Source organism: Loxodonta africana, chromosome 12 (assembly GCF_030014295.1).
Source record: "Loxodonta africana isolate mLoxAfr1 chromosome 12, mLoxAfr1.hap2, whole genome shotgun sequence".
Lineage (NCBI taxonomy): Eukaryota > Metazoa > Chordata > Mammalia > Proboscidea > Elephantidae > Loxodonta > Loxodonta africana.
In genome coordinates, this window is record NC_087353.1 from 106,186,242 (window position 1) to 106,208,221 (window position 21,980).

The 21,980-nt window shown below is 44.3% G+C and overlaps 1 protein-coding gene across 3 annotated transcripts in view; it reads left to right on the forward strand.

Annotated features, from left to right (window-relative positions):
* The first annotated feature begins 231 nt into the window (after positions 1–231).
* Positions 232–21,980, forward strand: part of BAZ1B (bromodomain adjacent to zinc finger domain 1B) — an 85,092-nt gene continuing 63,343 nt past the window's right edge. For all 3 annotated transcript variants that reach the window (XM_064296125.1, XM_064296126.1, XM_064296127.1), the window contains exons 1-3: positions 232–365; positions 17,977–18,093; positions 19,475–19,619. In XM_064296125.1, coding sequence (XP_064152195.1) covers positions 259–365; positions 17,977–18,093; positions 19,475–19,619 — 369 coding nt within the window. In that variant the 5' untranslated portion in view covers positions 232–258. The remainder of the gene's footprint in view (positions 366–17,976; positions 18,094–19,474; positions 19,620–21,980) is intronic.

Genomic DNA, 21,980 nt, shown 5'->3' on the forward strand with positions numbered 1-21,980 from the left:
GCCGCGACTGCCGGGCTCGGGGCCCGCGGCGGGGGCTGGCCGGGGGCGTCCAGGCGGCGCCGGGGTGCGCGGGAGTTGCGTGCCTTTGCGTTCCGCCCCGGGGCGTCGCGCGGCCGCGCCAGCCGTGAGGGAGCCGGAGTTCGCGCCGCCCTCTGGCCCGTCCCCTCCCCCAGCCAGCCCGGAGCGCGGCGCTCGTCCGGGGCCGCGGGGCCTAGTGCAGCGCCGCGGGGAGAGCGCGACGAGGGCGCCGCCGCCGCCATGGCGCCGCTGCTGGGCCGCAAGCCGTTCCCGCTGGTGAAGCCGCTTCCCGGAGAGGAGCCGCTCTTCACCATCGCGCACACGCAGGAGGCCTTCCGCACCCGGGAGTATCCTTCCCGCGGGCAGGGCGGGCGGCCTCGGCCGCTGTCAGCGCGGCCTGGGCCGCTGGGCCGGGGGGCGCGGGGCCGGGTCGGGTCGGGGGTCGCCGGGTCGGGGGGCGCGGGGCCGGGCCGGGTCGGGTCGGGGGGCGCGAGGCGGCCTCGGGGGGCCCCGGCTGGCTCTCGGTTCCCGGCCTGACGACGGGCGGCCGCCTCGGGGCGTCTTTCTGGGGGGACTTCCTTTCCTTTTCGGCGTTTTCGGACGAAGCCCTCACCTCCAGCCTGGGGTCCTCCCGCGTGGCCCCCGGACCCCGGCTTGCGGGAGCCCCGGCTGCGCGCGGCCCCGTCTCGGGGGCGTTCTCTCCGCTCCCCCAGGGGCTGGAGGCCGGCTCGGCCGATTCCCGGGCTCGGAGGACCGAGGCCGAGACGGGCGCGACGTTTTCGAGGTTGGTGTTTGCTCTTACGTGAAGGTTCCTTTTCTGTAAATAAAATACCAAAACGTGCTCAAAGTTCGTATGGAGGTGTTTTAGGAACATAAAGCCGATGTTTCTAATCTTCTAACCATCGTTTAGGTGTTTTTTAGGAGCGCAGTCTTCTAGCTCGGGTGTTCGACTCCCACTTTTTTAATGGATGGCTGGTGAATCCTTTTTGAAGCTTAAATGAAAAAAAAAAAAAGGTAGATTTCTGAGTCACGCTTTGTTTAGTGCGCGCGGAAGAGTGAAAGCTCGTGGATTAGTTTTATCAGCCTCTTTTGGGAGAACTTGATTTCCTAGCGGTTTCCTTCTGTGTAGGGGGAGGTGGCGTCCATGTGGCCGAGTTCATCTCTCTGATCCCCCATTTAACGTAATACGGGGGGGATCCCATTTCTGCGGGTGCAGTTGTGATGGGTGGCTGTTTACACACAAAGGGACTTGGAAACGAGTCCACGCCGTGGGAACGCTGTTGAAATACAGCTTCTGAAATGCAACTGTAGCGTCTAGGAGCTGAAATGGGCCTGGGAGATGGTTGGGTCCTCCTGCCCGTTTGCCCAGAGGGGCCCAGAGTTTTGCGATTGACTCTGTAAATAATGACAGGACTACAGTGCTTTCTACCGCATCCCTGTAAGGAAACCAAGAGAACTAAAAATGCTCTTTTTTCGCTTTTGATTAATTTCAGTGTTAATCCATGCAAGGGTCAGTTCGTGGTGTAAGAAAAATTGCATTTAAAGTGGTCTTCTGGTGCTTATTCTTGTCCTTTTAGAAGTTTTGGAATGGTTTGGAAAAGTCCTCTAGCTATACTAAATACAGTATTATTTAAAGATAGTCCTACTTTTTATAACATTCCGGAACGGCAGTGGAGTAAAGATTTATCACGTCCTTTTCAAATGTCATTAATCTTTTGAGCAGTTAATGGCAGCTCATACACTAATGTTAACATGTTAGTTTTTCAGGTCTGGTTCTAGTGGAGTGTGAGAAACATCTAATAGAGAAGAGACGGGTTCTACATCTGTAATCGGTGCTGAGCCAGATAGCAACACAGATTTTGTAGGATCACTTAGTGCAGTTGCTGAAATAGAAATTCATATATAAGGGGTTTCTCTTAATGATGGTAGTTGAAACCTGAAACTGTTCAAGTAGTATGTGTATAACAAAAATGTTTCAGTTTTTATTTCACAAGCCAGTATTTAGTATATATGCTGCTGAAGTTAGCACCTCATATCAGTATTTAGAACCCCTTTTAACAAGAGTCCTTAAATTGTATTACGTATTGGGGGAAAATTGCTCCCTTGGGAATTGCTACAAGTGGAAGCACTTCGAGGACGGGTTTTACACAGTTGTACCGTATGGTTGGCAGGTTGGCATATTTCTCTGTTAGGTTATTATTGGTTTCATAGAGGAGAATATGTGGTTGGGTAACGCGGCATTTGAAGTATTGTTATTTCCAGTTCTCAGTTTGTATTTATGATTATGTTTTTAATAGAATTGGATACTTTTTCTCCTAACACCCACCTTTTGACTACATACTCTGTGGCAAATTTGTGTGATATTTTATTGACTTAGAGCTGTGGGTTGGTATGGTCTTTATTTTGGTGAAAATACGCAACAACAGAACATGTACCTGTTCAACAGTTCTTACATGTAAGGGCCATTGGTAATGGTTACACACTTCACATTGTGTCATCATTCTGCCTGTCTCTGCCCGTGTTGTTTCACCACCATTAACTTAAGCTCTCTGCCCTTTAAAATTCTGTGTTTTAGAGTTACCGTTGTCCATTTTCTCTCATATGGGTAATCCTTTAAAAGAGCACAATGCTCAAGGTGAATGTTCTTTATTAAATGAGCTGAATTGGTTGTTTAGTTTAAAGATGACTTCATTTGATAGTTTTGGTTCAGGGCTTAAAACTTATTTCCAGGCAATAGATTGGGGAATTCCTTCAGGGGTTGGTATGTTCTTGAAGGTCTTATATTGTGCACATTTATTAACCTTACAGTGGTGGTTGTGAATAATGGAGACGTTTAATGACTGGTGGTGTATACTGATTGTTTACTGTACTGTGGTCTTTAATCTATGGTACGTAACTTTCTAGGGTAGTACCACAGGCAGGACAGAAGATCTTAGTGGGAAAAAAATTAACTTTCTATCAAAATAAATTATGTGATTCTTTCACAATATGATAAAGATACACTGGACTGTAAATCAAGATGGGTCTTAAGTAGGAACTGAAGGTACAAGTTGCCTGCTCTAGATTAATATTTTTGTTGTATTACTTCAACTGTCCTAGTTTCTAAAGCTTAGAAACATGTAGTCCATAACCTTTCCATGAGCAGGGGTGTTGGAATATAAGTTAATCTGTGGTTGTTACAGGCGAGAATGACTGGAGCATGCTGCAAGGTTTGGGCAGCTGTGGATGGAGTTCAGAGTTAAGTTGTAGTTGTAGGACAGAATTTTGTTGGATAGTTGGAATACTGAGTTTTTATGTAGGTTTTTATTATTTAATTTCTTCTAAGTATCAAGTTATGCCAGATTAGAATAGTTTTTAACTTAATGATAAGGTGGTCCAAAGAGAGAAAATAGGATAAAAAGCAAATCTTGAGTTGGTTGTGTTTCTCATTTTCTCACTTAGAACTCTTCCGGTTTCAGTTATGCTTTTTTAACCTCCATACTTTTCTGGACCACTTTATTACAGTCTATCAGGTACTTTATTAAAAGAAACAATTCTTACAAGGCTAAAGAGAACAAAGAACTGGCATATTGTGGCAAAAAGGTAACTCTTGAACTCATGAAAAAGTAGATGCATATGAGATTAATATTTGAAAATATCTTATTTAAATAGTTTTCAAAACTTTTGGAGAATTGCTTTGACATCGTATCAGGAATCATATGTGCTCTAGTTGCATGAACGTAAAAACCTCAGTTGGGATTTGCTCTGAGTGGTTGTTGGAGTTTGAGTGATTCATTTTGGAAACCTAAAATCTGAAGTAGGATTTAGAGGCAGCCGATTCAATAGCCTTCTAATGGATTTTTTTTTCCCTTTTCATTTTGTTTTGCTGGCCTTATCTTAGCATAGTCAAAGTAGTAATCAGAACAGAGTTACATAAACTTGAAAATACTGATTGTTGAGGGAGGGCTTGTAGGCATTTCAGTTTCAGGCTTTTGATATTAATCTCGTTTAGAGGACTAGTCTACTAAAATTTTTAAGTTAATATCAGAGGTTATTTGTCGTAAGATGTAAACCTTAGGTTCATAGTGCTGTCCAGTAGAAATAGAATGTAAGCCATATGTAATTTAAAATTTTCTAGTAGCCACATTAAAAAAAAAAAGGAAAAACAAGTGAAATTTAATTATAATATTTTTAAACTCAGTATATCCAAAATACTGTTTCAATATATAGTCAGTATAAAAACCATTGAGATAGTTACATTCCTTTCTTCATACCGTCTTTGAAATCCACTGTGTATTTTATACTTACAGTCCATCTCTGTTTGATCTAGCCACATTTTAAGTGGTTTTAAAATAGCGTAACACTGGAATATCTGGATGTATTTAATTTATTATGGACATGTCATTTACAGATTTGTTTAAATTTCTTCTTGAACCTGTTTCTTTTTCATAGTTTTGGAAGTAATGTATTTTCAAAGTTATCTTTCTGAAATAACTACCTTTCTATTATGAGAGTGACCCCTTTTGTTCTAGTCCAGTTTGTGGTGAAGAAATACGTGTTCACCCATTCAGTGAATGTGTACCGTCAGGTGTGGTGCTGACACAACGATGAATAAGATGAAGACCCTGTCAGATTGTGGTCTTTTATGACAGGTGTCGGTCCGCTTTATTCCTAGTTGGGCTTTGCAGACTGAATCTCAGTATTTTTGTTGATACAGAAATACTGTATTTTCCTCCACATTTTTAATTGTTCTCCTTTGCATTTATTTTAGCTTTTTTGAGAACAGCATGTGGTATTTCAGTTGGCATATCATTTTGAAACTGCAAACCTTTCTAATCTCCTTACTGATTTTTATGGCTGTTTTGCAAAATATATTTGCATATTGGGTCTGTTGTCTTCAGGAAATAGTTTTCAAGGATTTTTAGATTCTTCTGGATTGTAACTGATACTGTAGTTTTTATTCTGAAATTGTAGCTTGGATTATTTTTCTCTAAAACTCTTGCTTTAGAAATTATTTCCCTTCCTCTTGGTGACTTCTGTGATCTTGTTTCACTGCCTACAAAATGTTTAATGTGATTTGATCTTATTCTTCGCTTGTTTTAAGAAGGGGTGAACGCAGTTGTGGTTAACATCGTTTGTTTCTTATTCTAGAGATTTGCTCTTTAATATTTAACAGTTTATTCCTTCAGTAAACATTCGAGTATCTACTATGCCAATCTTCTTAATGGTTCAAAAAAAAAAAAAACCAAACCCAGTGCCCTCGAGTCGATTCCGACTCATAGCGACCCCATAGGATAGAGTAGAACTGCTCCATAGAGTTTCCAAGGAGCGCCTGGTGGATTCGAGCTGCTGACCCCTTGGCTAGCAGCCATAGCACTTAACCACCACACCACCAGGATTTCCTCTTACGCTTAGGATATAATGATGCTTTCCTTTCTTGACGGCAGTAGGTTTGGTTTTGGTTTAGTGGGAGAGCGATGCATGTAATGATAATAAGACAGTGGGATGTATAGAGCGTTGAGGGGGAGCACTTATATCTTGGACGAAAAATCTGTTTTTTTAAAACAAATGTTTATGGAGTCTTAACTGTGTGTCGGGGTTTGTACTGGTTCCTGAGGCCAAAGTGCTAAATAAAATAGACATGGTCCCTGCTTTCACAGAGGTTAAAGTCTGTTGAAGGAGGGATTGCAGACAACCCCCCAATCTCAGTGGTTTATAACATCTGTGGTTTATTTTTTGCTCATGTTACATGTTGGCATCTATGGTGCTGTACCATGTGTCTTCTCACCCCAGGACTCAGACTGAAGGAGCGGTCCCTATTTGCAACATGTCTTTTTAGTGGCAGAGAGAAAAAGCTGTATGAAACCATAATGATCTTTTAAAACGCTGCGTGGGTGTGGCACATGTCACATCTGCTCACATCTGTTGGTCAAAGAAAGTCTCCTGGCCAAGGCAACATGAGTGAGGAGGCCCTGCAAGGCATGTTACAGTGGGGGGAGGTGTAGAGTCCTGTTAGTGAAAGAAGGTGAATTGATTGAAAACTGTAATACAATTTACCATATTTGAGGATTCAGGGAATGTTTCTTGGAATAGTTGAGATTTAAAGAATAATTAGAATTTAGTAAGATGAAAAAGAAGACTGTGACCTGGCAGAGGAGTGACGAGTTCAAGAGTTTGTGATTGTGTGAGGTTGAAGTTTTTAAAGGTGAGAGAAGTAGGAACGGGGATGGGGTTGTTTAGTGGTGACAGTTACAGGAAAGGACTGCGCTGTGCAGGTCCTGGTGATACAGGCTGAGAATTTTGAAATTTGCGTTAAATTTAGTAGAAAAATCTAAACAGGGAAGAAGCATGATAAGCTTTTAGGTCAGGAAGATCACTATGGCTGCAGTTTTGAGAATGGCTCTCAGGCCTCAGGACGAGAAGCAGCTAGGTCAGTGAGGCAGCCACTGAAACAGCCTAGGCGGTGGATCACGGTGACCTGACTGAAAGGCCCCGTCCCTGGATAACGGTGACCTGACTGAAAGGCCCCGTCCCTGGATAACGGTGACCTGACTGAAAGGCCCCCGTCCCTGGATAACGGTGACCTGACTGAAAGGCCCCCGTCCCTGGATAACGGTGACCTGACTGAAAGGCCCCGTCCCTGGATAACGGTGACCTGACTGAAAGGCCCCCGTCCCTGGATAACGGTGACCTGACTGAAAGGCCCCGTCCCTGGATAACGGTGACCTGACTGAAAGGCCCCGTCCCTGGATAACGGTGACCTGACTGAAAGGCCCCGTCCCTGGATAACGGTGACCTGACTGAAAGGCCCCGTCCCTGGATAACGGTGACCTGACTGAAAGGCCCCGTCCCTGGATAACGGTGACCTGACTGAAAGGCCCCGTCCCTGGATAACGGTGACCTGACTGAAAGGCCCCGTCCCTGGATAACGGTGACCTGACTGAAAGGCCCCCGTCCCTGGATAACGGTGACCTGACTGAAAGGCCCCGTCCCTGGATAACGGTGACCTGACTGAAAGGCCCCGTCCCTGGATAACGGTGACCTGACTGAAAGGCCCCCGTCCCTGGATAACGGTGACCTGACTGAAAGGCCCCGTCCCTGGATAACGGTGACCTGACTGAAAGGCCCCGTCCCTGGATAACGGTGACCTGACTGAAAGGCCCCGTCCCTGGATAACGGTGACCTGACTGAAAGGCCCCGTCCCTGGATAACGGTGACCTGACTGAAAGGCCCCCGTCCCTGGATAACGGTGACCTGACTGAAAGGCCCCGTCCCTGGATAACGGTGACCTGACTGAAAGGCCCCGTCCCTGGATAACGGTGACCTGACTGAAAGGCCCCGTCCCTGGATAACGGTGACCTGACTGAAAGGCCCCGTCCCTGGATAACGGTGACCTGACTGAAAGGCCCCGTCCCTGGATAACGGTGACCTGACTGAAAGGCCCCGTCCCTGGATAACGGTGACCTGACTGAAAGGCCCCGTCCCTGGATAACGGTGACCTGACTGAAAGGCCCCGTCCCTGGATAACGGTGACCTGACTGAAAGGCCCCGTCCCTGGATAACGGTGACCTGACTGAAAGGCCCCCGTCCCTGGATAACGGTGACCTGACTGAAAGGCCCCGTCCCTGGATAACGGTGACCTGACTGAAAGGCCCCGTCCCTGGATAACGGTGACCTGACTGAAAGGCCCCGTCCCTGGATAACGGTGACCTGACTGAAAGGCCCCGTCCCTGGATAACGGTGACCTGACTGAAAGGCCCCCGTCCCTGGATAACGGTGACCTGACTGAAAGGCCCCGTCCCTGGATAACGGTGACCTGACTGAAAGGCCCCCGTCCCTGGATAACGGTGACCTGACTGAAAGGCCCCGTCCCTGGATAACGGTGACCTGACTGAAAGGCCCCGTCCCTGGATAACGGTGACCTGACTGAAAGGCCCCGTCCCTGGATAACGGTGACCTGACTGAAAGGCCCCGTCCCTGGATAACGGTGACCTGACTGAAAGGCCCCGTCCCTGGATAACGGTGACCTGACTGAAAGGCCCCGTCCCTGGATAACGGTGACCTGACTGAAAGGCCCCGTCCCTGGATAACGGTGACCTGACTGAAAGGCCCCGTCCCTGGATAACGGTGACCTGACTGAAAGGCCCCGTCCCTGGATAACGGTGACCTGACTGAAAGGCCCCGTCCCTGGATAACGGTGACCTGACTGAAAGGCCCCGTCCCTGGATAACGGTGACCTGACTGAAAGGCCCCGTCCCTGGATAACGGTGACCTGACTGAAAGGCCCCGTCCCTGGATAACGGTGACCTGACTGAAAGGCCCCGTCCCTGGATAACGGTGACCTGACTGAAAGGCCCCGTCCCTGGATAACGGTGACCTGACTGAAAGGCCCCGTCCCTGGATAACGGTGACCTGACTGAAAGGCCCCGTCCCTGGATAACGGTGACCTGACTGAAAGGCCCCGTCCCTGGATAACGGTGACCTGACTGAAAGGCCCCGTCCCTGGATAACGGTGACCTGACTGAAAGGCCCCGTCCCTGGATAACGGTGACCTGACTGAAAGGCCCCGTCCCTGGATAACGGTGACCTGACTGAAAGGCCCCGTCCCTGGATAACGGTGACCTGACTGAAAGGCCCCGTCCCTGGATAACGGTGACCTGACTGAAAGGCCCCGTCCCTGGATAACGGTGACCTGACTGAAAGGCCCCGTCCCTGGATAACGGTGACCTGACTGAAAGGCCCCCGTCCCTGGATAACGGTGACCTGACTGAAAGGCCCCGTCCCTGGATAACGGTGACCTGACTGAAAGGCCCCGTCCCTGGATAACGGTGACCTGACTGAAAGGCCCCGTCCCTGGATAACGGTGACCTGACTGAAAGGCCCCGTCCCTGGATAACGGTGACCTGACTGAAAGGCCCCGTCCCTGGATAACGGTGACCTGACTGAAAGGCCCCGTCCCTGGATAACGGTGACCTGACTGAAAGGCCCCCGTCCCTGGATAACGGTGACCTGACTGAAAGGCCCCGTCCCTGGATAACGGTGACCTGACTGAAAGGCCCCCGTCCCTGGATAACGGTGACCTGACTGAAAGGCCCCGTCCCTGGATAACGGTGACCTGACTGAAAGGCCCCCGTCCCTGGATAACGGTGACCTGACTGAAAGGCCCCCGTCCCTGGATAACGGTGACCTGACTGAAAGGCCCCGTCCCTGGATAACGGTGACCTGACTGAAAGGCCCCCGTCCCTGGACGGTGACCTGACTGAAAGGCCCCGTCCCTGCAGGCAGCCCTGGCGGCTCGGTGCTGAAAAGCTTGGCTGCTGACCAAAAGGCAGAATCCACCAGTGGCTCCTTGGGAGCCTCACCGGGCAGTGAGAGACCCACCGTAGGTGGAATTCAGCGATAACATGGCACGTTGGTAAAGGATGGGGAAAGAAGGGTTTTGGTTCTCACTTAGACGGTAGTGTCGTTCTCAGATGCAGAGAACCTTGGAAGGGGAACGCTCTTGGCTGCTCTGTGTTTTGACTGGGAGCAGGGGGAGGGAAAGTGAAGATTTCAGTTTGGACGTTCTTACGTTGAGTTGCTGTGAGCATCCAGATGGAGATGTCCAGAATGCTCCTTGAGACCTCTGTCTGTCTCAGAGGTTATCAGTGTGTAGAGAGTAATTGAAGTGTTATGGGAATGAGTGAAGTCAGCAGAAGGAGAATGCTATAAGATTTTCAGATGAGAGTGGGAAAGATACTTATTTGGATGAAAGAGACTGTCATAGTTTGAAAAACCATATTCAGTAAATATTTGGAATTCAAATATATTTTGTTTGGAAAAACTCCCCCCCCCTTTTTTTTTCTAAAATAATATAAACCACAGAAAACAAAGTTTAACAAAATGTTGATTGATGGAGAGATTAGATTCTTTGGGGGCCACAGGATTGCTTCTCTGTGGGAACATAGTTGCATCTCAGGGGGACTGAGGGCAAATAAGATTCTTAAGTTATCAGAAGGAGTCATGGGTTTAAAAATTAACAAGCAAGATTAAGGAAAAACAGTGTGGTGTGAGAAGCACAAAGGATCAAAGAAGAGGATTACAAGTGAGACCAATAAAATATTTTAAAATGTCATGGCTGGGTGAGAAGTGAGGATGAGGCTGGATTTAGATAAATGACTTATTGAGAAGGGACTGAATTGAGAAATATATAGGTGGCTGCAGTTAGGAGGTGAAGAGATGGAGATGACTCCCTCATTTCTCACTTGGACACTAGGGCCGTTCATTGAGATTGGGACTGTTGGGGAGCAGGTTTGGGAGGGAAGTGAGGGATAAGAGAGGTTAAGTTTTAAAAAAGTTATATTTGAGGCACCACGGAAGCATCCAGGTGGTACCAGACATGTGTGCTGTTGGCTGCCTAGAACTGAAGAGAATGAACTGGGCATATTATTCTTACTTTTTAAAATAACAACTGATAATAATGTAACGTCTTCTTCCCCGGACGTATTTATCTTACTACAGTCTTATGTTCTCTCTGATGGCAGTGAGCCTCTTAAACAAAAAAAGCCCAGTTACCATCGAATGGAATCTGACTTATGGCAACCCTGTGCATGTCAGTGTGGAACTGCGCTCCATAGGGTTTTTTTTTTTTTAATTTTATTGTGCTTTAAGTGAAAGTTCACAAATCAAGTCAGTCTCTCTCACAAAAACCCATATACACCTTGCTACACACTCCCGATTACTCTCCCCCTTTTAATGAGATAGCCCGCCCTCTCCCTCCGCTCTCTTATTTTCGTGTCCATTTCGCCAGCTTCTAACCCCCTCCATCCTCTCATCTCCCCTGCAGGCAGGAGATGCCAACATTGTCTCAAGTGTCCACCTGATCCAAGAAGCTCACTCCTCACCAGAATCTCTCTCCAACCCATTGTCCAGTCTGATCCATGTCTGAAGAGTTGACTTTGGGAATGGTTCCTGTCCTGGGCCAACAGAAGGTCTTGGGCCTTGACCACCGGGGTCTTGCCAGCCTCAGTCAGACCATTAAGTCTGGTCTTACGAGAATTTGGGGTCTGCATGCCACTGCTCTCCTGCTCCCTCAGGGGTTCCCTGTCGTGTTCCCTGTCAGGGCAGTCATTGGTTGTATCCGGGCACCATCTAGTTCTTCTGGTCTCAGGGTGATGTAGTCTCTGGTTCATGTGGCCCTTTCTGTCTCTTGGGCTCATAATCACCTTGTGTCCTTGATGTTCTTCATTCTCCTTTGATCCAGATGGGTTGAGACCAATTGGTGCACCTTAGATAGCTGCTTGCTAGTGTTTAAGACCCCAGATGCCACTCTTCAAAGTGGGATGCAGAATGTTTTCTTAATAGATTTTATTATGCCAATTGACTTAGATGTCCCCTGAAACCATGGTCCCCAGATCCCTGCCCCTGCTACACTGGCCTTCGAAGCATTCAGTTTATTCAGGAAACTTCTTTGCTTTTGGTTTAGTCCAGTTGTGCTGACCTCCCCTGTATTGTGTGTTGTCTTTCCCTTCACCTAATGTAGTTCTTATCTACTATCTAATTAGCGAATACCGGTCTCTCACCCTCCCTCCCTCCCCACTCTCATAACCACAAAAGAATGTTTTCTTCTCAGTTTAAACTATTTTTCAAGTTCGTATAATAGTGGTCTTATACAATATCTGTCCTTTTGGAACTGACAAATTTCACTGCACCATAGGGTTTTCAGTGGCAGATTTTTTGGAGGTAGATTGCCACGTGTTTCTTCCAAGGTGCCTCTGGGTGCCCAGAACTTCCAAACTTTGAGTTAGCACCTGAGCACTTTAACCCTTTGCATCACCCAGTGACCCAGTGAATTTCTTAAATGTAGCTAAATAATGTGTTAGAATGCTGTCAAGCCTTTTGAATGTTTAAATTCACTCACTGTTTCTCTGCCCTTATTTTACCCTGGTGGCGCAGTAGTTAAGAGCTCAGCTGCTCACCAAAAGGTCGGCAGTTCAGATTCACCAGCTGCTCCTTGGAAACCCTGTGGGTCGGTTCGACTCTGTCCTATAGGGTCTCTATGAGTTGAAATTGACTCGACGGCAATAGGTTTGGGTTTTGGTTGCCCAGTGCAAACAGACAAACAAAAAACAAACCTGTTGTCTGTCTTCTTACTGGTCATAACCCTGGAAAATCAAGAATTTCTATATATTAAACATGAATATTTGTTAAATTTTGAGGTAGTATTACAGAGGGATCGTCTTAATTTTATTTCAACCACTATAAAAAGTGCTTGGAAAGTACAGGGTTTGGCACCTAACCTGCTAGTTGTGGCGTCAGTGTGTTTTCTTGCATAGCATCTGTTGCTGTGTGTGAAAGTAAATTAGTAGCTTGCCATTTGGATTTGAGTATGGCTGGCTGCTACTGAATTCCCCCTGGGATGGTGTGGAACAAGTTACCATGGTTATGACACTAACTTCCCTGATGATATCCTCCCCATGTCGCCACGAAGAAGACTGAGCAATGACTGATGAGTAATCTTGTGAATGGAGTATTACTGGAGACAACATAAAGACTGGGTAACTATTATCAAAGGTATATTTAGGATTTCATAGAATTAAGAGATTTTATTGTGGTAAAATATGCACAACAGAGATTTGCCATTTTAACCATTTTTAAGTGTACAATTCCTTGACATTAATTACATTCACCATGTTGTATAACCATTATCACTATTCCCAAAAGTTTTTCATCACCCCAAAAAGAAACTCAGTACCCCTTAAACACTAACTTCCCACTTCCTCCTCTCCCATCTCCTTTGACCACTAATAAACTTTGGTCTATACATTTGCGTATTCTAGATAGTTTATGTAAGTGGGATCAGACAATATTTATCCTTTTGCATCTGACTTGTTTCGCTTAGCATAGTGTTTCCAGGGTTCATCCATGTTATTATATGTATCAGATTGTCATTTATGTTGCGGAATAAATATTCCGTTGTTTGTATATACCACGTTTTGTTTAAAAAAAAAAAAAAATTTTTTTTTTTTGATTCATCTGTTGATGAACACTTGAGTTGTTTCCACTTTTTGGCTATTGGTGAATAATGCTGCCATGAACATTTGCGTACACATATCTGTTTTGAGACCCTGTTTTCAGTTCTTAACGAGCCCTGGTCATGCGATTGTTAAAGTGCTTTGTCGTTAACCAGGAGGTCAGCAGTTTGAACCCACCAGCTACTCCCCCAGAGGAAGATGTGTCCGTCTGCTTCTGTAAAGATTTACAGTCTTGGAAACCCTACGGGGCAGTTCTGCTCTGTCCTGTAGGGTCACTTTGGGTTGGAATCAACTCGATGGCAGTGGTTTTGTTGTTTTTTTGGTTTCCAGTTCTTTTGGGTACAGACCTAGGGGCAGAATTGCTGGATCATGTGTTAACTCTCTGTTTAATATTTTTGGGAACTGCCCCACTGTTTTTCACAGCAGCTGTACTGTTTGACATTCCTACCAGCAATACATGAGGGTTCCAGTTTCTCCACCTCCTTACCAGAACTTATTTTCCATTTTACTGATAATTGCCATGGTAGTGGCTGGTTCAGTGGCTCACAGTCCACGTGGGAGACCCAGTGTCCCTCTTGCACAGCCACCACCTGTCTGTCAGTAGAGGGTTACATGTTACTATGCTGCTGAACAGGTTTTTAGTGGAGCTTTCAGGCTAAGATTAGGAAGAAAGGCCTGGCCTAAAATCAGGCAGTGAAAACCCTATGGATCAGGATGGGCCGTTTGCAAGTGATTACGGGGATGTCATAGTGGCTAACAACAAAATGGGGTTGAAGTGGTATCTCATTGTGGTTTCGATTTACATTTCCATTGAGCATCTTTTCATGTGGTTATTGGCAAGTTGTGTATCTTCTTTGGAGAAATGCCTATTGAAGTCCTTTGCCAAATTTTTTTTTTCTTAATCCTTTCAATATATATGTGTGTGTGTGTTTTGTTATGCCTTAGATGAAAGCTTACAGCTCACATTTCTCATTCAAAAATTTATGCACATGTTGTTTTGTGACATTGGTTACAATTCCCACAATGTGACAGCGTGCTGCCACTTCCCACCCCGCATTCATTCTTCAGTTCCTGGCCTTCCTGCCTTCTCATCCTGCTCTTGGACAGCAGCTGCCCATTTGGTTTTGTTTATTTGATCAAACTAAGAACATGTTCCTTATGTGTGTTATTTTTTGTTTTATAGGCCTGTCTGATCTTTGAAAAGTGGGCTCAGGAATGCTTTCAGTTCTGGGTTAGCTGAGCATCTGGGGGCCATAGTTCTGGGGGTTCCTCCAGCCTCTGTCAGACCAGTAAGTCTGGTCTTTTTGTGTGAATTTGATTTCTGTTCTACATTTTTCTCCTGCCCTGTCTGGGACTCTCTGTTATGATCCATGTTAGGGCAGTTCGTGGTAGCTGGGCACCAGTTCTTCTGGTTTCAGGCTGGTGGAGTCTCTGGTTCATGTGTTCCTTTAGTCCTTTGGGCTAATATTTTCCTTGTGTCTTTGGTTTTCTTCATTTTCCTTTGTTCCAGGTGGGATGGGACCAATAGATATATCTTAGATGGCTGCTCCCGAGCTTTTAGGACCCCAGATGCTACTCAGCAAGATGGGATATAGAACACATTTTTTTTTTTTTTAGTGAACTGTGTTATGCCGGTTCACCTAGAGGTCCCCTGAGGCTATGGTCCCCAGGCTCCAGCCCCAGCTGCTCAGTCCCTCAAAAGTGGATGTGTCTAGGAAACCTCTGTGCTTTTGCTTTGGTCCAGTTGTGCTGACGTTCTCTATGCTGTGTGGTGGTCTTCCCTTCACTGAAGTTGACACTTGTCTGCTATCTAGTTAGTGATTTCCCCTCTCTTTCCTTTCCTGCCCTCGTAACCATCACAGAATGCTTTTTTTTCTGTGTGTAAACCTTTTCTTGAGTTCTTGTAACAGTGGTCTCATACGATATTTGTCCTTTTGTGACCGACTTATTTCACTCAGCATAATGCCCTCCAGATTCACCCATGTTGTGCGATGTTCCACAGATTCATCGTTGTTCTTTAGCATTTAGTATTCCGTTGTGTGCGTGCACCATAATTTGTTTATCTGTTCATCTGTTGGTGGGCATTTGTGTTGATTCCATCTTTTTGCTGTTGTGAATATACTGCAGTGAACGTAAGTGTGCATGTCTATTCGTGTGATGGCCCTTATTTCTCTAGTGTATGTTCCTAGGAGTGGGATTGCTGGATTATATAGTGTTTCTATTTCTAGCTTTTTAAGGAAGTGCCATATCGTTTTCCAAAGTGATTGTAGCCAGGCACCTTCTAGTTCTTTTGGTCTCAGGCTGATGAAGTCTCTGGTTTATGTGGCCCCCCCTTTTTTTAAAAATTATTTTTATTGTGCTTTGAGTGAAAGTTTACAAATCAAGTCAGTCTCTCACATGTAAACTTATATACACCTTACTACATACTCCCATTTACTCTCCCCCTAATGAGTCAGCCTGCTCCCTCCTTCCAGTCTCTCCTTTCGTGACCGTTTTGTCAGTTTCTAACCCTCTCTATCCTCCCATCTCCCTTCCAGACAGGAGATACCAACACAGTCTCAAGTGTCCACCTGATACAAGTAGCTCACTCCTCATCAGCATCTCTCTCCAACCCATTGTCCAGTCCCTTCCATGTCTGATGAGTTGTCTTCGGGAATGGTTCCTGTCCTGGACCAACAGAAGGTTTGGGGACCATGACCGCTGGGATTCTCCGTCAGACCGTTAAGTCTGGTCTTTTTATGAGAATTTGGCGTCTGCATCCCACTGATCTCCTGCCTCCCTCAGGGGTTCTCTGTTTTGCCCCCTGTCAGGGCATTCATTGGTTGTGGCCGGGCAACATCTAGTTCTTCTGGTCTCAGAATGATGTTAAGTCTCTAGTTCATGTGGCCCTTTCTGTCTCTTGGGCTCATAATTATCTTGTGACCTTGGTGTTCTTCATTCTCCTTTGATCCAGGTCGGTTGAGACTCATTGATGCATCTTAGATGGCCGCTTGTTAGCGTTTAAGACCCCAGACGTTATGTGGCCCTTTTGTCTCTTGGGCTCACATTTTTCTCTAGGATATATTCCAAGGAGTGGGATCGCTGGATCGTATGGTAGTTCTACTTCTAGCTTTTTAAGGAAGCGCCAAATCGATTTCCAAAGTGGTTGTACCATTTTACATTCCCACCAACAGTGTATAAGTGTTCCAATCTCTCCACAGCCTCTCCAACATTTATAATTTTGTGTTTTTTGGATTAATGCCAGCCTTGTTGGAGTGAGATGAAATCTCATTGTAGTTTTGATCTGCATTTCTCTAACGGCTAATGATCGTGAACATTTTGGGCTCATATTTTCCTTATGTCTGGTGTTCTTCATGCTCCTTTGCTTCAGGCGGTTTGGGACTAATTGATGTATCTTAGATGGCCGCTTGCTAGCCCAGACGAGTACCAGGCTGTTTTGAGTACCATGGTGGTAAAATAGGTTCTAAAATCAGGTAGTGTGAAGCCTCCCACTTTGTTCTTCAGTAATGTTTTACTTATCTAGAGCCTCTTCCATTTCCATGTAAAGTTGGTGATTTGTTTCTCCATCTTGTTAAAAAATGCTGTTGGAATTTGGATTGAGATTGCATTGTATCTGTAGATCGCTTTGGGTAGAATTGGCGTTTTCACGATGTCGAGTCTTCGTATCCATGAGCAAGGTATGTTTTTCTAGCTACATAGGTCTCCTTTCGTTTCTTGCAGTAGTGTTTTTTTTTTGTGTGTGTGTATGTGTGTAGGTCTTTTATGTCCCTGGTTAGATTTATTCCTAAGTAGTCTGCCTTCTTGGGCTTTGCCCAGTTTTTACTAAGTGGTTTACCTTTTTTGTTGTTGAGTTTAGAATTTATTTTTTAAATCTGAAGAAGCAGCAAGTGTTTCCAAAATTCAGAGGCCATCTGCAAACGGGCCTTTAGCACACGCACAGATGATTCCCGCGTGTTCGGAATCGGTCGTGATGACGTACTCGTGAGCGGTTACCTCCTGCTACTGTGCTGACCGTTTGAGTTGTGTAACAGTTCCATATACTTTAAATTCTTATTTTTATGATTTGTGTTTTATTTTGCCTTTATTCTTTCTTATAAATTTTTAATATGGTGTGAGTCCTGAAATGAAGCTTGGGTGAATTGAGGAAACGACATTTGTATTACAATATTGATATTCTATTTGTAAAACATGGCAAATCATATGAATCATACTTTAAGTAGAAACCAGGAATGATAGAACAGAACTCTTGGGGATTTGGAATAGAAACCTTTTCTGTGGACTTCTCATTGACTTTTTTTCTTGGTGACAAGCAGAAACAGCATAAAGTCAAACCCATTGCTTTCGAGTCTATTCTGACTCATAGCAACCCTGTAGGACAGTGTGGAACTGCCCCATAGGGTTTCTAAGGAGCTGCTGGTGTATTCGAACAGCTGGCCTTTGGTTAGCTGCTAGGCTCTTTTTTTTTTAAATTTGTTGTGCTTTAAGTGAAAGTTTACAAATCAAGTCAGTCTCTCATACAGAAACTTACACACACTTTGCTATGTAACCCTAGCTACTATCCCCCAATGAGACAGCACTCTCCTCCTCTCCATCTTGTATTCCCTGTGTCCATTCAACCAGCTCCTGTCCCCCCTCTGCCTTCTCATTGCACCTCCAGACAGGATCTGCCCACATAGTCTCACGTGTCTCCTTGAGCCAAGAAGCTCACTTCTCATCAGTATCATTTTCTGTCTTATAGTCCAGTTCAACCCCTGTTGCAGCCAGGCTCTTAACCACTGTGCCACAAGTTAGTAATCTAATCATCTCATTTTGGATTTGCTAATTGAAAACCCTGATTCTAATTTTATTATGCCATACATAATAGGATATTGTAGGTTTTTTTTTATATATGTAGATAAGTATCTTATGGGTGTGGGTTAGGTGTCTTTGTTGCTTGAGTATTGTTTTCCTGAGCTACTGCCAACAGAGAGTATGAAGCCCGCTTGGAAAGGTACAGTGAGCGCATTTGGACGTGTAAGAGCACCGGAAGCAGCCAGCTAACACACAAGGAGGCCTGGGAGGAGGAACAGGAAGTTGCTGAACTGTGAGTAATAGAAGCGTTGTCTTCCCCACACCATCTTCCTGTTGTCAGGAAAGGGGGAGTGTTGGCTCTAAAGCAGCTTCTGTATTTAAATTTATGGGGTGTAAATTGGTATGTATTACCTCAGTGTAAATGGGTGTTGGGTGCCTTTGCCTGGTGGCAGGTTGCTAGTAGCAAAGTGTGGAATGTGTATTTAGTAATGTGTGTACTTATTTTAGGTATTTATAAGGCTTTGGAGTGTTCTTGCTCTATACCGTTACTTTGTAAATTCTCTGGAAATGTGGTTCTAAGCAAAATAATCTGATGTAATCTAGTAATATGGAGGCAGCAAATAAGTAGAAAGCCTTCTTTATCTTTTGGTCACTTGAAATTTCTGACAGTATTTACAGCAGCTGTCAAAAAAATAAAACGCAATTTGATGACAGTTTATTTAAATGAGGAGGTGTCTTTAAAACCTGTGTATATTCAAAGTACCTGCTTGTCTGGTTGTTCCTTAAAGTACAGCACTCAGAACTTGGGCAGCAGGAGCATGCAAAAGATAGGTAGAAACCAGGGCTGGTAGAACAGAACTCCCTGGGAGTTTGGAGTAGTAGCCTTTTCTGTGGACTTCCCATTGACTCTTTCTCTTGGTAACAGATAAGTTGAAAGAACATACAAGTTAGTACTCTAATCCTTTTTTTACTCTTTTGCTGATATAAAAGTACTGGGTTCGCTTGAGACCTGGGTTCTATTAATGGCACCAAAAAAAAAAAAGTTGCCAAATTGTTTCTCAGAATGATTGAAACATAGTCTGTCAACAGTATATGAGTGCCACTTTGTACCACTCACTTGCTCAAATTGGGTATAATAATTAAAACAACTTTTTATCCTAGTTTAGTAAGTGAAAAAGGGTACCTTGTTGCTTTACTTGGCAAGGACTTGGGAGTTCGAGCCGTGGTTCCAGCATGTTAACCCTTTGTTTTCTTCATCTGTAAAATGAAAATTCTAGATACCTCACAAGGTATTGTGAGATCTAAATGAATGAATGTGTATGAAAGCATTTTATTGTCTGAGACATTATTCAAATATAATCAAGCTGCGGTCTCATAACCAATAAAAGGACATGAATAAATAATTCACACCTAAAAAGAGAAACACAGTGTGAACAGAAAGTGATGGGAAAAAGTCCAATTTTTCTGTTTTCATTTTAGGGATAAGAAAAGTAACCTGCCTAGTTCAGTCGGACAAAACTCTTGGCTTTTTCCTATATGCTACCTCGTCTTTAATCTTTGTATTCCCTAGTGCCTTGCATATATTTGTTAAATAAGTGTTTGAATTGACCTGAATTAGATCTCTGGATAGATTTTTTCCTGCTTTTTCTTGGTAACTGATAACATTTATTTAGGCTGAAGGAGGAGTTCCCTGCCTGGTATGAGAAGCTTGTTCTGGAAATGGTTCACCATAATACAGCCTCCTTAGAGAAGCTAGTAGACAGTGCTTGGTTGGAGATCATGACCAAATACGCTGTGGGAGAAGAGTGTGACTTTGAGGTAAGCACCTTTTTTTTTTTTTTTTTTAATGTGATTTGACTTGTTAGGGTTGGAGCTTCTAACAGATTACAGAACGTATTTGTCTGTATGTAAAACTGTGTTGTATTTGAAGTCTGCTTTATTTAATATCAAGTATTATAAAGATTAAATTTTAGAACTATATTGATTATCGGGAATTTTTAATGTTGTGATAATTGCTGTACTGGGTACCATTGTACCCTTGTTTCCTCTGCTTAGCCCTTTTAGATAATTGTTATCTTGACATCTTTTTGTTTTGTAATTTTTTTCATACTTTGTTTAAAAGGCTTTTGGATGTGTTTAATCCAAGGCTGTGGTACCAATAAGTAAAGGAATTCATTTTACTACAATAGTGAGACAGTTGACTTTTTTTCCGTTTAATTTGACTCATAACGACCCCCACAATAGAGTGGAACTGCCACATAGGGCCTTCTAGGCTGTAAACTTTCGGGGAGCAGATTTCCAGGTCTTTCTCCTGTGGAGCCACTGGGTGGGTTTGAATCCCCAACCTTTCAGTTAGCAGCTTAGCAAAGCGTTCCACCACCAGGGTTCCCTATGTAATTCCTTGAAAGCTTAGAGTAAGATTCAGGAGGAAGGGAACGAACATTTGTTAAATATCTGTCTATATCGGATATAGTGCTAGTTGCTTTACATAATATCTTGAAGAATATACACAGAAATCTTGAGGTGGTAAACAGACTCAGATATTCAATTAGCTTGTTCAGCTTTATATAATGTATCTAGTTAAGAGTGCTCTCAGCTGTAAGTAATGAAATATCTGACTGTGGCCGATACTTCGAAAACTTTAACCTAAATGAAAATCACTAAAGCTTGTGAAAATACATCCTTGGATACTGTCCCCTGAGAGTTTGGCTCAGAAGTTCTAGGGTAGGTCCTAGGGTGATAATGCTGTCATACTGGGACAACACGTGGAGTAGCACTGCCTTAAGCAATAAGGGGACACTTGATTATCTCACATAGTAAGTAATGAGGTAGGCAATCCCAAGTTCGGTATAGCAGCTGAATGATATCGTCGAGGAACCTAGACTCTGCAGTTCTCAGTGTGTTGTTTTGATCCTTAGGTTTGTCACCTTATGGTTGTGAGGTTTTGAAGTGCTCATGTAAGTAGGCCTCTGCACATCTGTCATTTGTCGTACTGTGGTAGCTGGCTTGTTGCTGTGATCCTGGGAGCTGTGCCAGTGGTATTTCAAATACCAGCAGGATCACCCATGGTAGATAGGTTTCAGGGAGCTTCCAGACTAAGACAGACTAGGTAGAGGACCTTGTAGTCTTCTGCTGAAAAAACTGGCCAGTGAAAACATTATGAGTAGCAGCAGAACATTATCTGATACAGTGCCAGAAGATGAGCCCCTCAGGTTGGAAGGCATGCAAAATGTGACTGGGGAAGAGCTGCCTCCTCAAAGGAGAGTTGACCCTAATGACGTGGATGGAGTCAAGCTTTCAGGACCTCCATTTGCTGATGTAGAATGACTGAAGATGAGAAGAAACAGCTGTAAACATACGTTGATAATCAGAACGTGGAATGTAAAATTTATGAATCTGGAAAATGTCAAAAATGAAATGAACTGGATAAAGGTAAAGATAGCAATATTCTAGGCATTAGTGAGCTGAAATGGACTGGTATTGGCTGTTTTGAATCGGACAGTCATATGTTCTACTATGCTGGGAATGACAAATTGAAGAAGGATGACGTCACATTCATCTTCAAAAAGAACATTTCGAGATCTACGCTGTCGGTGATAGGATAATATCCATATGCCTACAAGGAGGACTAGTTAATATGACTATTAAATTTATGCATCAACCACTAGTGCCAAAGATGAGGAAGTTGAAGATTTTTACCGTCTTCTGCAGTCTGAAATCGATGGAACATGCTCTCAGGATACATTGATAATTATAGGTGATTGGAATGTGAAAGTCGGAAACAAGAAGGATCAGTAGTTGGAAAATATGGCCTTGGTGATAGAAATGATGCCGGAGATCCCATAGTAGAATTCTGCAAGACCAACGATGTCTTCATTGCAGATACCTTTTTTCAAATCATAAACAGCGACTATACATGTGGACCTCACCAAACAGAAAACATAGGAATCAAATTGACTACATCTGTGGAAAGAGACAGTGGAAAAGCTCAGTGTCATTGGTCAGAACAAGGTCAGGGGCTGACTGTGAAATAGACCATCAGTACTCATATGCAAGTTAAGTGAAGCTGAAGAAAATTAAAACAAGTCCACGAGAGCCAAAGTATGACCTTAAGCATATCCGCCTGAATTTACAGACCATCTCAAGAAGAGATTTGATGCATTTAGTAATAGAAGACCA